The sequence below is a fragment of the Rhineura floridana genome, chromosome 8, assembly GCF_030035675.1.
Source record: "Rhineura floridana isolate rRhiFlo1 chromosome 8, rRhiFlo1.hap2, whole genome shotgun sequence".
NCBI classification, from domain to species: Eukaryota; Metazoa; Chordata; class Lepidosauria; order Squamata; family Rhineuridae; genus Rhineura; species Rhineura floridana.
Genome location: NC_084487.1, coordinates 107,446,255 through 107,462,075, shown reverse-complemented (window position 1 = coordinate 107,462,075; position 15,821 = coordinate 107,446,255). Strand labels below are relative to the sequence as shown.

Genomic DNA, 15,821 nt, shown 5'->3' with positions numbered 1-15,821 from the left:
TTATTTTCTCATATTAAAACTGTAATTGTGTGCATATGTGTTTTGTTTTAGATATGCTGCCTCAGTAAAAGATGGCTCCCAGTATTTTGTTCTTCTCATTATTACAGATGGGGTCATTTCTGACATGGCTCAAACAAAGGAGTCTATTGTGAATGTAAGTTATGTGTAAACTGGATCTTGAAAATATGTTTAAACTAGAATTATAAAATTACATACCATATTCTCCACCAGCCATCCACCAATTGCCCTGGCCATCTCTTCTCACACTCATTTTCATATACCTTTGTGTTTGAATACCCTGAGTATTCCTGCACCTTTGCCAAATGAACCACTTTATTTATGTATTTAAAGTATTGTAACCCACTTTTTCATCCAACAGTCTCAAGGCAGGATATTGTAAAATTCATTTTAAAATACAATACAATAAGTTAAAAGAGCAGTTAAGGCAATAAATACAGTCAACTATATTAAACTGTAGAATGGATGCTTTATAATCCACAAATGTCTGAGAAAACTACCATGTTTAACTTGGCACTAAAACATTAAAAGATTTGACACGAATCATGCCTCAGAGGTTACCTGAGCCTCCAGTGACAAAGCCTGAACTAGGAGCACCCCAAGACTACAAACCTGCTTCGTCAAGAGGAGTGCAACCCCATCTACCCATTTATTTCCAAGCCCACAAGACTTCCAATTTATCAAGATTCAACCTCAGCCTACACACAGCGCATTACAGCATTCAGGCACTGGTTTGGGGCCCAAATGGCCTCTCCTGACTAGCTGTTAGGGAGAAATAGAGTTGAGTATCAGCATACCCAACACAGATGGGCAGTGCAATCCAAGTGCCAGGGAGCTGGCGGAAAGGAAGCTGGGGGAGGAAGATCTGGCGGAAAGCTCCATGAGATCCTCCTCCTGCTCAAGAGCAGCCACCCTGGCTGAATGCTGGCTCCATTGTGAGCCACATGCACAAGCTAGCTGGGAAGTGTTGGCTCCAACAAACAGGCCTCCTGGGGAGTAAGCGCTGCCCTTGGCCACTATGGGAAATAAATAAAAGCATTTTACTGCACCACCATTTTACTGCACCAGGACCCAGGGGAGGAGATCTGAATATGAGGAGGATCATGCATAAGTCCCTCCGCGGCTCCTCCCCACCATTTCCCCAGAATGCCCTGTTTTCAGGGCTTCCACCGGCCCTCCATCTACCAGGTTAGCCATCCCTGGCAGACCCTCATGACACCGGTAGCCTCCTGCGGTGCCACAGTTCAGCCACAGTGGGGGGCAGAGCCTGGTGCATCTGGGAGCCTGCCGGCGCAGCCTTAACTCCGTGGCATCCAACTCACCCCAATCTGGCGGAAAGGTGAGTTGGATTGTGCCCTAAAGCTGCAGTCCTGTACCCATTTATGTGGGAATAACCTAATCGAACTAATTGATACCTTTTCTCTGAATAAACGTGTAGGATTGTGCAATAAACCCAAAGCCAATAAAAAATGTTCCCACTGCCCACAGCCAGAAAACAGAAAAACCAATATTTAATCATAGCAATAAAATCATCACAAAAGCTCAGAACCTAAAGGCCTTTGTCGTAGGTGACTTTTGCGCCTCCTCCAAATCTCCAAAATGGAGCAACTGCTCTGAGCCTCATAGATGTTCTTTCACTGTTGCGTTGCATTGCGCTGTTTCCTTGTCAAGCAGCCACAGGCTTGGCCTTCAGAACACAAACTGTTGTGTGTAAGAGAAGTTGTCACTTTCTAGTAGTTTAAGTACACATGCCCTTTCTTTTTCTTCCACAGGTTTGGTTTATGGTAAAAAATATAGAAACTGCCCTTTCTGTCTTTCCTTGGATTGCAACAGATATCAATGTTTGTGTGAGAGAGACAGACAGACAAACCTGAGCCCCTTCTGGTCCAATTGAATGCAGTGATAAAGTATATGCTTAGCTTGCTCCCATTGAAATCCATGGATCTAAAACGACTTAATTTTTCTGGATTGTGCTTAATGTTTGTTTGAATAATATAGTAAAATCCAGGTTTTTGCTGCCAACAGACATAAAATGTGCAAGAATGGGTGTTATATAGATTATATAGTTTCACTGCCATCAAACTGCTTTTAAATTCCCTCCAAAATAACTGAGGAAAGGAAGCTGAATCCTACCTGTGTATGATATTCAAAATGTGATCTTTTCCTTTGAGATTGGAGAGGCACTGATGTTATGAATACTAAGTTGAGTAGTGTTGTACATACCACTGCTGGGCTGTACACACCTGCATCACACATTATATTGTGTGCATGGTAGGGACATATGTGGCCTGAATTATAGAAAGGTAGCCTATGTGTCTGAACTGGTGGTGACTGACCAGGAACGAGACCTTGGGGTCATAGTGGATTGCTTGATGAAATTGTTTACCCAGTGTCTAGTAACTGTGAAAAGGCTATGAAATCTATGGCACAACCACATTTGGAATACTTGGTACAGTTTTGGATATTGTAGAGTTGGAAAAGGTTCAGAAAAGGGTTGCAGCACTTGGGGCTTTTTCATTTAGAGAAAAGGTGAGTGAGAGGTGATATGATACAAGTATAGAAAATTTTGCATAACAATAGAACTCATGGACCTCCAAGATAAATTTTGGAAGATTCAGGACAGACAAGAGAAAGTACATTTCACATAGCACATAGTTAAAATATGGAATTCGCTTCCACAGGAGGCAGTGATGGCCGCCAAACTGGGTGGCTTTAAAAGAGGATTAGACAAACTCATGGAGGGTAAAGCTGTCGATGGCTATGCTCTTCCTTCATGGACAGAGACAGTGTGCTTCTGAATTCCAGTCGCTGGAAACCACAGGAGGGGGGAAGAATGCTCTTGTGCTCATGTCCTGCTTACAGGCTTCCCATAGATATCTGGTTGGTCACTGTGAGTACAGGATGCTGGACTAGATGGGCCATTGGCCTGATCCAGCAGGCTGCCCTTACGTTCTTAAGTTTTCAAAATCAATTACTCCCTCCCTTTTGCCTTTCCTATTTCTTTTGAATGTTGCATTGACAGATAGGAAGCCATAAACAGGTGCCCATCATTTTTATCACACAGAGGCTAGTGTAACATTAAGCATTTAATAAGTTATGTAACAATATGTCTCAGACACAGAGAAGGGACAAGGGTCCCAGAAGGTACAAAAGCTGAAGGAGGAGGGCTTAAAACAGGAAGTTTATGGAACGAGGGAAGAAGTGATTGAGGCTGGATTTTATATATTTTTCACACTAAATTTTCGAAACACTCTTTAGTTAAAAATATACCCAAATGTGTTGCTAGAATGTTCTAATAAAGACATGAAATATCATTTTGTGTGCTATAGCCAATTCTAAGTTCATGAAGAAAATAACCAAAGTTATTTTCCCCTATTTATTTTAATAACATGTTAAGTGTTGCTCTTTAGCCTCCCCAGGCATATACAAACGTACAGTTGAAAATCATTTTAATGTAATATTTTAAAATTATATAATGATGTTTGTATGTATTTTTCTTTCTCCTTTGAAGGCTTCAAAGCTTCCAATGTCCATAATAATAGTAGGAGTTGGCCCAGCCGAATTTGATGGTGAGCATCCCATTTTAGAATGCTCTTTCTGGAAGGAAGCCTCAGATGTTAGTGGAATTGGGGTCTGTGATGAAAACATCTGTTTAGCCTTGTTTTAAAATGTGTTCTGTTATGAAATAGTTAATGGAATGTTAGGATGTGGGGATGATGTAAAACTGAGGTGGGAGGGGGTCTGTGAGTGAGAGTTCTGAGTGCGTTTTGAATAGAAAAGTTTGTTTTGTCAGTTAGGGAAAAGATCTTGAACAGTTAAGGCATGTTTTATTAGGATTAGAGGGGTAGAGTAGGTAGGGTGGATAGGGACTATAACAACACTATTTCTAATATTTAACATCTTGTAATTAATAAAGTTTATTTTCTTTATTCAAAATCCTGTGTGTCAGCTTGGTCACATATGCAACCACAACAGGGTCTAATTCCATACCTATACCAGTCCTGCTATCGGTGTGCACCAGTGGTCACCTTTTGAGGAGAACGGTGGTGGGCTGAAGGTTGTGGTTCAGAGGGTATATCTGACACAGGCTGAGGCAGGCATCCTGTGGGGAATTTTCTGATCCAAGCATGAGGGTATCAGAATCCTGGAGAGGCATGGGGGTGGACATCACAGGGTCCGACTCACAGCATCAGCTAAATGGCAATTGTACACTTTTATGTATCTTTATATGTTGAGTAGCTTATATCCAACTGTTCTTCCCAAAGTGAATCAAAGGAGCTCATGTGATCACATGCAATAAATTACAAAAAGCAAAATTACAAAGATGTAATAGTAGTAACAAAACAGTCCTCAGGGGGGTCAAACAAGGTTGCCTATTGGCTCCTTTCTTATTCACTTTCTTTATAAATGATCTTGCAGAAGCACTTACATCACCTGCCTTTTCCCCCCCTCTATTGGAGACAAAAAGATCAGTACCCTCTTATATGCTGACGACGTGGTATTATGCTCCTTAACAAAAATTGGGCTTAGACGCATGATCCACAAATTGAAAGAGTACTGTGATTCCCAAAATCTCAAAATTAATCAGTCCAAGTCAAAAAACATGATCTGCGGGAAATTTATGAAAGCCAAAAACAGCTGGTTTTTAGATGGGGCCACTCTTGAACAAGTTTCCACCTTTAAATATCTGGGTGTACATTTGTCCAATAGCCTATCTTGGACCCCGCAAATCAAGGCAGCGGCCTTAGCTGGCTCCCGAGCACTAGGATCAACCAAAAAGTTCTTTTTCACACGGGGGGGGGGTCAGCTTATTCCCCCGCTGATAAAAATATTTAAAGCAAAAATACTCCCCAAAATCTTATATGGAGCTGAACTCTGGGGAAATATGGCCAGAACTAAACTTGAGTCCATCCAGTGAATATTTATGAGGCAATTGTTAGGCATTCCACAGGGGACCCCGGCAGCCCATCTCAGAGCCGAACTGGGACTGCCTTCAATAACGGCACGCATAGACTTAGCTTTTCTAAGATTCTGGCTTCGACTCAATAACATGGATGACGCATCTTTGGCCAAGCAGTGCTGGCAAGAACAAATGCAGTCTGCCAAGGGAGCCTCAGAATGGCTGACAATTCTTTCCAAATATGACCTCTCTCCAGCTAAACTTATGGATCTCAGTAACATTGCCCTTCGCAATTGGATCCTTGACCATGACGCAACACAGGATCATGCATCCATAGAGATGGCCCCCTTCTCATGATGGTACCCCTGCATTAAACTCAATCACCACATGTCAAACTATTTAGAAGCCATAGATAGACCCCCCATTAGAAGAGCCTTTACGGCTCTCCTTTTCCAAGTCATGCCTACGGCCTATCTTGAAGGACGGTTTCGGGGTATCCCTGTGAACCAGCGCCAATGCATTTATGGCTGCAAGGCTATCGAGGACATCGTTCACTATCTACTCCACTGCCCACTTTTTGATGACCCCAGACAAAAATTTCTTTCTCCCTTTTTAAATCTCTTAGGTCCTTGCTCTGACAGAGAAAGAGTACACGTGCTTTTATCTGATGATTTTAGTTTAGTGATCTCTGCAACTGCTAATTTTGCGGTTGCAGCTCAAAAACTGAGAGAGTCCTTTGTTGTAGAGATTAATGCCCTGCCAAGCCCCACACGAAATGTTTTGACATGATCTGTTAATTTTATACCTTTTAAATTTTTACCTGTTTGTATCTTGCATATGGCCTATGGCTAATTCTGCAATAAAGATTTACATAGTAACAAAACATAAATCCTAGAAATTATGTAAGAAAATTAATCTGTTTAAAACCTTCAGGGACAATGCTATACTGGCCAAAAGCCACAAAATTTAAGTGTTGGCTGGGTGTCACAAAGTAGATAGCACTACGAAAAAGGTCCTGGTCCTGATGACTGTCCACTGTTTCTTATCCAGCAATGGGACCTGGAGCAAGGCCTCAGATGTTAAATGGACCATGCAGATCCCAAACCATTTAGAAAATTAAAGGAAAAATCCAAGCTTTGGCCTTCGCTATTGTCTTATGATTTAGCTTTCCCAGATAAACTTGGTTACAGCTTGTGGTTAGTCTGGAGAAAGCTAAACCATGAGCCTGGGTTCAGACAAAGTTCTGAGCTAAACTGTGGCTTAGCTCAGCATGGCACAGCAGCAAAATGACCTGGAAATAATGAAATGGTTGCAGTGTCCTCTCCCAGAGCCCAGACACTCATGCTAGGCCATGGTTTCACTTAATATGATGTATAAACCAGGCCTCCCATTTTCTCTCTGTCTAACCTACTATTGGTATAAAAAAAAGTTTCAGTAGTAATGTGGTTAGCAGCCACCATCCAAATTCTAGTGTGGCCTCTCCTCAAACACAACTATATGGTTTTCTGAATAGCTATCTTGCCATGAGAGGGTGTGAGAAGAAGCAAAAACAGGCTCTCAAAGAGTGCTTCTGTCCCCAGGTGTGTGTATGTATGTATGTGTGTGTGTATGTGTGATTTATGGAAATTGATGCTTATTATTTTAATAATTTCACATAAATTGCTTTGAGGTCCATCTGTTGAGTGATATATAAAATGCCACTTAAATAAATAGCTTTGTTAAATAAATAGCTTAGTTCTTTATCCCCAGTAATTCTACACAATTCTTCCCTTTATTCTTCACATTCATCTTTTCTCACCTCATTATTCTGTCACCAAGTGGTCTTGAGCAAGCACAATATTTCATCAAAGATATCTTAAATGAGAAGATCACATAATTAATAATCTTGTGATTGTGAATGATATTTATTTATTTATTTTATTATTTGATTTATATCCCACCCTTCCTCCCAGCAGGAGCCCAGGGTGGCAAACAAAAGCACTAAAAACACTAAACATCATAAAAACACTTTAAAATACATTAAAACAAAACAACTTTAAAAAGATTTTTTAAAAAACCTTTGAAGACACCTCTAAAAAAAGGTTAAAAGAGACACACACATATATATATATATATATATTAAAAAGGTTTAAAAACATATTAATAAGCAATTCCAACACAGACGCAGACTGGGATAGGTCTCAACTTAAAAGGCTTGTTGAAAGAGGAAGGTCTTCAATAGGCGCCAATAAGATAACAGAGATGGCACCTGTCTAATATTTAAGGGTAAAGAATTCCACAGGGTAGGTGCCGCTTTGTATATGTTGTGCAGAATGGACCTCCTGATAAGATGGTATCTGCAGGAGGTCTTCACCTGCAGAGCACAGTGATCAACGGGGTATATAAGGGATAAGAAGGTCTTTCAGGTATCCTGGTCCCAAGCTGTATAGGGCTTTGTACACCAAAACTAGAACCTTGAACTTGGCTAGGTAGCAAATGGGCAGCCAGTGCAATTCTTTCAACAGCGGGGGTGACGCTACCCTGCCCCAGTGAGCAATCTCACCGCCGCATTTTGCACCAGCTGTAGCTTCCGGACCAACCTCAAGGGCAGCCCCACATAGAGCGCATTACAGTGTTCCAGCCTGGAGGTTACCAGTGCGTGGACAACAGTGGTCAGGCTATCCTGGTCCAGAAACGGCTGCAGCTGTCTTACCAGCCGAAGCTGGTAAAAGGCACTCCTTGCCACTGAGGTCACCTGGGCTTCTAGCAACAAAGATGGGTCCAGGAGCACCCCTAGGCTACGGACCTGCTCTTTCAGGGAGTATGACCCCATCCAAAGCAGGCAACTGACCAATTATCTGAACTCGGAAACTACCAACTCACAGTGCCTCTGTCTTGCTAGGATTCAGACTCAGTTTAGCGGCCCCTCATCCAGCCCACCACAGAGTCCAGGCAGCGGTCCAGGGCTTGCACAGCCTCTTCTGATTAAGATGTTACGGAGAAATAGAGCTGGGTATCATCAGCATACTGCTGACACCTCACCACAAATCTCCCGATGACCGCTCCCAAGGGCTTCATATAGATGTTAAACAGCATGGGGGACAAGATGGTATCCTGCGACACCCCCCAGCACAACTGCCAGGGGGGCGAAAGACAATCACCCAATGCTATTCTCTGAAAACAACCCTGGAGATAGGATCAGAACCATTATAAAACAATGCCTCCTATACCCATCTCACCAAGTCGGCCCAGAAGGATACCAAAAGCCACAGAGAGATCAAGTAAGAGTAATAGGGTTGCACTCCCCCTGTCCTTCTCCTGAAAAAGGTTATCCATCAGGGCGACCAAGGCCGATTCAGTCTCATAACCAGGCCTGAACCCAGACTGGGATGGGTCAAGATAATCTGTTTCATCTAAGAGTACTTGCAATTGCTGCGCCACAACCCTCTCAATCACCTTCCCTAAGAAGGAGGTATTTGCGACCACTCAGTAATTGTCGCAGACCAATGGGTCCATGGTGGGCTTTTTCATGAGCAGTCAGATCACTGCCTGTTTCAGGGTGGAGGATCATAGAAGGATCATATTTTCCAGCAGTATAGTTGAATTGCTTGATCCTGTTGAAATAACCAATTCTTATTGTTTGCTGGTAGTTCAATATTGTTAAAATAATATATAAATAAATAACAAAACAAAAAAAGTTATTTTCATATGAGCTTTGCTGAATAGATAAATCAAACAGTAAAAATACATTACTCTCTTTTTTTAAGCTATGGAAGAACTGGATGGTGATGAAGTAAGACTCTCCTCAAGAGGAGTGAAGGCAGAAAGGGATATTGTACAGGTGAGAGAAAGTACTTCTGTCTAGCAGATCTGTTATATGCTGAAAGTGTGTGTGCATGCACACAGTTGTGTATTCTCATTTATCCACTTTTGTGTAGCTTTCACACAATCACTCATTAGGATCTTCTGTGCTGGAAAGCTATGCATGAATAAAGGTGTTACGTCTCTCAAAAAGGCATCAATGAGAGCACTAAATTCTTGTTCAATTTTTAGAGTTTAAAATAGGTTGCCATTGTGGCTAGTTTGATTATTTATTTAGCTTATATTTTTATAAAACAGTATTACAGGCAGAGTTTACTTGAAGCTTTATTCCTGCTGGATGTTCCATTTTCTTCTGGTTCACAAGATGGTGGGAGGTACATTGCAAAATTCAGTGCTTCAGTTAGGAGACCAGGCATGTATCTGTAAGTGCTGCAAGGAGTTCAGCAAAAAGCATGAAAGCATAATAAGCCCACTTCTGCAAAAGGGAAATCTGATATCTTTATTAGGCTAGGGTGCCAAGACAGTAACAGAATCATTAAACCATCACCTGCAGCCACTGCTCAGATCCAAGAATCGGAGAGAATGGATTGTTTGCTGCCCAGTCCTAAAGCTTCAGTACTCAAATGATTAATCTTTAATACCTGCAGATCCAGGAACAAGTAAACCAAGGCATCTAGCTAACGTGTTTAAGAACATGTGGTTTCCAAGAAAAAGAACATGATGGGCTAATTCTGAAGAGAATAAATTATTGGATCTGAGCAAAAGCACAAGTAAATCAATTGAAAGGCAATGAAGTGCAGAATTTTTCTACATGGAATAAAATTTACACAGACCCCAAGAAAATTGTATTGAAGATCAGTAGAGAAACTTAAAATGTTGTATCTCTCTGACAGGACATATTCTCCTTTAAATATTTTCCTTTAGCATCAATTACTGCAGGCAGAAAACACACTATTCACAGTTGTAAATTTTACCCATACAGCAGGTGGAACCTCCTCCTATATCTCCTTAAAATATTGTTCCTTTAGAACATTATACAAAGAGAAATATATCATAATATGCGTAAGATCTTCAACCTGTTTTAAACCACAAGGATGTATATTCAAAGTAAGGTTTATTTGTGTATTTTCCTTCTAAAATTGTTGTAGGCATCAGATTCAACATAGCTTTAGTTAAGGTGTCCATGTAACAGACATCCTTATACAATAGCATTATTCTAGAAATTGATATGATTGCTCTAGCAATCTAGAAATGTCAGTGTCTGCCTCAAAAACATTTTAGTGAGCTCCAACCACAAGCTTACTGCCTGACCCTGACTCCAGAGAGAGGCTGTAGTCTATCTTACAGCCTCTTACATCAGTTCCTGGCTGGGTCAGGCGGTCATAAAAGCCTGGCTGCTCTTGGATGGCGGGTATGCTGCTGGTGGGGTCACCACTGAAGGGGCAACACCAATGGGGGTTTCCCCTTGGGGAGCTCCTTGGGGACTCCAGAGGGCAAGGGTGCTACCCCCCCTTTTTAAAAAACCAATCTAGAGGAAATTGGTAGTGGGGAGGGTGTATGGTGCATGTGTAGTTCCTGTGCAGGGTGAGAGCCTCTGCAGTGAACTGAACGATAGGAGAAAGTCACTAGATGCCTTCAGAGTGAGAGTCTGCAATTGGCAGAAGGCTGGCCCTCCCTAGGTGTGAGACAGGGGGCGAGTAGATGTGCTCTGTGTGAAAGATATTGAGTGGGTGTGATTGTTCCCAATTCTTGCAGAGGCCTACTGCAATAACTGGTTCAGATAGGTTTTGTTGGTGGGCTCTTCTTGTGTCCATATCAGGTGTTTAGGAAGAGCCTTACTAAGGAGGAACATGGGTGATGCCACCCTAATTTCGGTGATCATGGGTAGAGGGAGGTATAGCCACGGGGAGGTGGTATACTACCACAGAAGATGAGGGCAAGGATATTTACGCCTTGTTCCTCACTCCTACTTCTCTCATGGATGGGTGCCTTGTTGTTCATCTGCTGTGCCCAATGGCCTGTGTGTGCTGTTGTTTAATGCCAGATCAGTACATAATAAGACCACACTCATCCATTATTTGATCATGGATGAAGGTGCCAATTTGGTGTGCATTACCGAGACCTGGGTGGCTGAGCTGGAAGGAGTTGATCTGACCCAGCCTTGCCCACCTGGATACCCGGTGCAACACCAGCACAGGCTGCAAGGACGGGGTAGAGGAGTTGCTGTGCTCTACAGAATTTCCATTCCAATCTGGGTTCAGGCCTGGTTATGGTACTGAATCGGCCTTGGTCGCCCTGATGGATGACCTTTATCAGGAGTAGGACAGGGGGAGTACAACTCTGTTATTCTTACTTGATCTCTCAGCAGCTTTTGATAACCATTGACTATGGTATCCTTCTGGGCTGACTTGGTGAGATGGGTATTGGAGGTACTGTTTTACAGTGGTTCCTATCATATCTCCAGGGTCATTTTCAGAGAATAGCATTGTGTGGTTGTCTTTTGGCCCCCTGGTAGTTGTGCTGTGGGGTGCCGCAGGGTACCATCTTGTACCTCATGCTATTTAAAATCTATATGAAGTTGTTGGGAGCAGTCATCAGATTTGTGGCAAGGTGTCAGCAGTACACTGACAATACCCAGCTCTATTTCTCTGTAACATCTGAATTGGGAGAGTCCGGGCAAGCCCTGGACGTCTGCCTGGACTCTGTGGTGGGCTGGATGAGTGCCAATAAACTGAGTCTGAATCCTAGCAAGACAGAGGCACTGTGAGTTGGTGGTTCCTGAGTTCAAATATTTGGTCAGTTGCCTGTTTTGGATGGGGTCGTATTCCCTCTGAAAGAGCAGGTCCATAGTCTAGGGATGCTCCTGGATCCATCTTTGTTGCTAGAGGACTAGGTGATATCAGTGGCTAGGAGTGCCTTTTACCAGCTGTGGCTGTTTCTGGACCAGAATGGCCTGACCACTGTTGTCCATGCACTGGTAGCCTCCAGGCTGAATTACTGTAATGCGCTGTATGTGGGGCTGCCCTTGAGGTTGGTCCGGAAGTTGCAGCTGGTGCAAAATGTGGCAGCGAGACTGCTCACTGGGGCAGGGATCACCAACATGTCACCCCGCTGCTGAAAGAATTGCACTGGCTACCTATTAGATACTGGGATAAGTTCAAGGTTCTGGTTCTAGTGTACAAAGCCTTATACAGCTTGGGACCAGGATACCTGAAAGACCATCTTACCCCTTATGTACCCAGTCGATCACACTCTCTGCAGGTGAGAGCCTCCTGCTGATGCCATCTTATCAGGAGGTCCGTTCTGCACAACATAGGAAGTGGACCTTTAGTGTAGTGGCACCTAACCTTTGGAATTCCCTCCCCTTAAATATTAGACAGGTGCCATCTCTGCTACTGTTTCGGTGCCTACTGAAGACCTTCCTCTTTCAACAAGCCTTTTAAGCAGAGACCTTACCCCAGTCTGTGTCTGTGTTGGAACTGCTTTTTAATACGCTTTTAGGGCTTTTTATGTTTTTAAATATGTTTTGTTTTAATATGTTTTTAGGAATGCTTTGTTGTAATATTTTTAAAGTTTTTATGGTATTTAAGAATGCTTAATGCTTTTGTTTGCCACTCTGGGCTCCTACTGGGAGCAAGGGCAGGATGTAAATCTAATAAATAAAAATGAAGAAATAATAAAGAAATAAAGATAAATAATAATTGAGAGAAGCTAAATCTCACTAGTAAAGGTGAAAGGAAACCCTTCCAAGAGCGATTGTTCATTTCTTAAGAGGGCACCAAGGCTCACTAAAGACAATTTTCAACAAATAATTTTGCATAATCTTTTGTGTCAGCATTTGTATTGTTGCTGTAGCCAGTTAAGTTCTTCACTGGAGTGGCAACCCTTTTTCAGCCTGAGGACTGTATTCTCTCCTGGTAAACAAACCCTCAGGGAGTTGCATGCCAGCACTGGGCATAACCAAGACAAAAGAGGGCATAGCCACCTCTCTTACACGCTCGTGCATGCAGGCCATACCCTCTACTTCAGAGCTCTCCAGCATCGTCTCTTTTTGAATGAGAGATCTGCTGTTTCTAAAGTATTTGGCAATTATTGCCAGCAGTCGAATTACTGGAAGTGTTGCTATGATGCCCAAATGCAGGCAATGACCACTGAGTACTCCAGAAGCAAAAGTTCCATTGTGAAAGTGGAGAGAAGCTAACTTGGAGGTCGCAGTGTGTCTCCTATGATGCATTTTTTCTTCTGATGCTACTACTGATACTGTCAACAATCACAGTAGGGCTATTAAAAAAGACTGGGTGGGACAGATGTGGCCCATGGGCCAAGAGTTCATTATTCCTGCTCTCCATGAATCAGAAAACCCGAAATGGTGACAGAAGCTTGTGGAATGGATTGTGTATTACTCTTTAATCTATTTTGGTTCCCAATAAATTTTCAAGCACAATTCAAAGCGATAGTCATACAAAATTGATCTGTACAATTTTGAACAGAGGCATTCAAAGGATGACCTGATGCTCAACCCTGCTCACCTCTTGTGATGATCAGTGGAAGCCCTGCCCGATCGCCATAAGAGGTGCAAGATCGTTTCAGAAGCAGGGGCTTTGTAATTCCTCACTGGAAATTTGTCTAGTCTCTCTGTACAAGCCTTCCAAAATTATGTGAACATAGTTTCATCAGATCTTTGGTATGGGGTAACTTTTTCTTGGTTTGCTGTTACGATATTTTGCTACTCATTTTTATATGTATGTATGTATGTTTATTGATGAATTACTGTACTGTGGTATTTTATGTTGGTGTGAAGGCCTTCACCAGAAAAGCAGCCTAAAATTACCAATATATATAACATAATAAACATCTAGAAAAGATCTGAAACATTAAGTTCATCTTACCAACTTAAGTTTTAAAATAAATGGCATTTTATCTTCAGGCTTGTTTTCATTCTGTGTGATGCAATAGTAGCAATGCTAAACAGTTTTTTCCCCATTTCATTTCAGTTTGTACCATTTCGGGATTACATTGACAGAAGTGGAAACCACATTTTAAGTATGGCCAGACTTGCTAGAGATGTCTTAGCTGAGATACCAGACCAGTTTCTTTCCTATATGAGGGTGAGAGGAATCAAGCCATCTCCTGCACCACCTCCATACACCCCACCTATTCATGTATTGCAGACTCAGATATGAGCACTCCAAATGCTTAATGCTTTTTAAAAACCATAGAGCACTGTTAAGAAAGTGCTCCACTACAGTGGTGTACTTAAAAGAGCCAATGAGCTGAGACCAAGTGTCTCTCTTTGTATGCAGTAAAAGCTTCTGGTGGGATTTGGAGCAACATAACGTTAACTTCATATACCAAAATGTACAACCTGGTTGCATGCGCAACTGAACAGCTTTTATGTATGAGAAGCAAAATAACATTGTTTCTGAGTTATATTTTGGTTCTGAAAGAAAAGACTGCTATTGTCATGTGTATTTTGGAGAAAGCACAAGTCACGGGTTCAACTCAGAAGTCCTTGTCTTTCCTGACTTAATATGTACATAAAATGTGAATGCAGTTCCTCCGCATCAATGTTTACATGTTACTACTTTTCAAATTTAACTACTTTTTTATAATTATTCTTAACCTGAAGAATTTGGAATGTTGAATTATCTTCTATCTTGCAATAGTAAAATCCATAAGGGAAGCAATATCTCTTTGAATGATTGTCCAGACAAAAAATAATGCAAAACGTAAAGGTAGACACTGGGAGGACAAATATAGTCATAGGTTCCAATAACGGAAACACCTCACTCAGGTGCTCAGTAATGAATCATCTGACAGATTTGAGAATAAGCTTCCAAATTGTGAATACTGTATGAATTTTTTGCAAGGTATTCCAGTTTCCGAAATAACTTGTGTTTACATTTTTTTAAGATTGACTATGCTGGTATAATAAATTTGAGCAACAATATTGTGTTATTTTAAGAAATGGCAGCATCAATTTGAGTCCTGTAGTTTAACTCATGTAATGTAATCTATAGAGTATCTTACATAACAGCGGTAGAGCTTTGGCATCATATTGCTTTCTACAGGTGAACATTTTATTATGAGTGACTTGATGCTCGTATGCAAATTGCCAGTTGCTGTGAGAGTTGTCTAGATTGTCCATTCAAAGGGATCCTGGCACATTTTGAGTTTAACTATTGCCACAGTCACACTGCCATATAGGGCACACAAATGGTAATTTATTAACTAACTGGGTTAAAATTGCACAGCTATGTTGCTTTGTGCACAACTTTGTGTGTAGAACTACTCGAGTATTTTATGATATGCCTGTTCTTATCCTAATTATAAAATGTTTTTGCATGTACAGTTTTTACAAGAAAATCACATTTTTTGTGAGTATTTATGTCAAAACTTTTAATTAGAACAAATGGCCTTAAATCTCACAAATACCTTGGAAATGATTGTGAATTGCCTTCAGATACTGGAAGAATTTTTGTGTCAAAATTGTAATTGCCTTGTAATGTGTAGCTCTTCTTTGGTACATAACCTGTTTACTACTTTATTTACTAAGTTATACTGAACAGTATTAAATTAAGGTGCATTTTTTAAGCATGAAAACTTTTCTTCTGGGAAAGCATATATACATGGCATCAATGGCATATAATCCTATGTAATACAGAATCTTCCATTTTTAAATATATTAAAGATCCTTAAAATATTCTCATATTGGAAATTGCTTTTCTGAATATTATAACAATTGGAGTGAAAACTAGTCAGTTTATCAAAAATATCTGAATGCTTATCATGTTAGTAACTCACTGCAAATATTGAATCTTCAAAAATAAGAGCTGTTCCATTTATTTTAGATAGAACTGGTAAAAGTTTCTAAAATCTTGGAGAGGCTCACGACTTTTTAGAACAAACTTGTCCATGAAAAGGACATGTTAACAGAAAGTGGGACCACCAATATTGCCAGAGCATGGAACAGAAATTTTGTTTCTTGAGTAAGATACAGAGCAAAGCTTCTTGTCTTTATTGCTTATTCTCCAGAAGGTTCCCAAAGGAACTTCTTCAGATTGCATGTAAATTTAAGCACTCCTGTTTCTCATTTGTGTCA

General features: G+C 41.2%; 1 protein-coding gene across 3 annotated transcripts in view; it reads left to right on the top strand.

The window, feature by feature from the left end:
* The window catches only part of CPNE8 (copine 8), a 97,094-nt gene extending 81,666 nt beyond the window's left edge, over window positions 1-15,428 (top strand). For 2 of the 3 annotated variants that reach the window (XM_061640312.1, XM_061640314.1), the window contains 4 exons: window positions 52-154; window positions 3,530-3,587; window positions 8,665-8,738; window positions 13,714-15,428. In XM_061640312.1, coding sequence (XP_061496296.1) covers window positions 52-154; window positions 3,530-3,587; window positions 8,665-8,738; window positions 13,714-13,902 — 424 coding nt within the window. In that variant the 3' untranslated portion in view covers window positions 13,903-15,428. Of the gene's footprint in view, window positions 1-51; window positions 155-3,529; window positions 3,588-8,664; window positions 8,739-13,713 lie in introns of those variants that run through there. The other variant, XM_061640313.1, reaches the window with a different exon arrangement.
* Window positions 15,429-15,821: the final 393 nt, after the last annotated feature.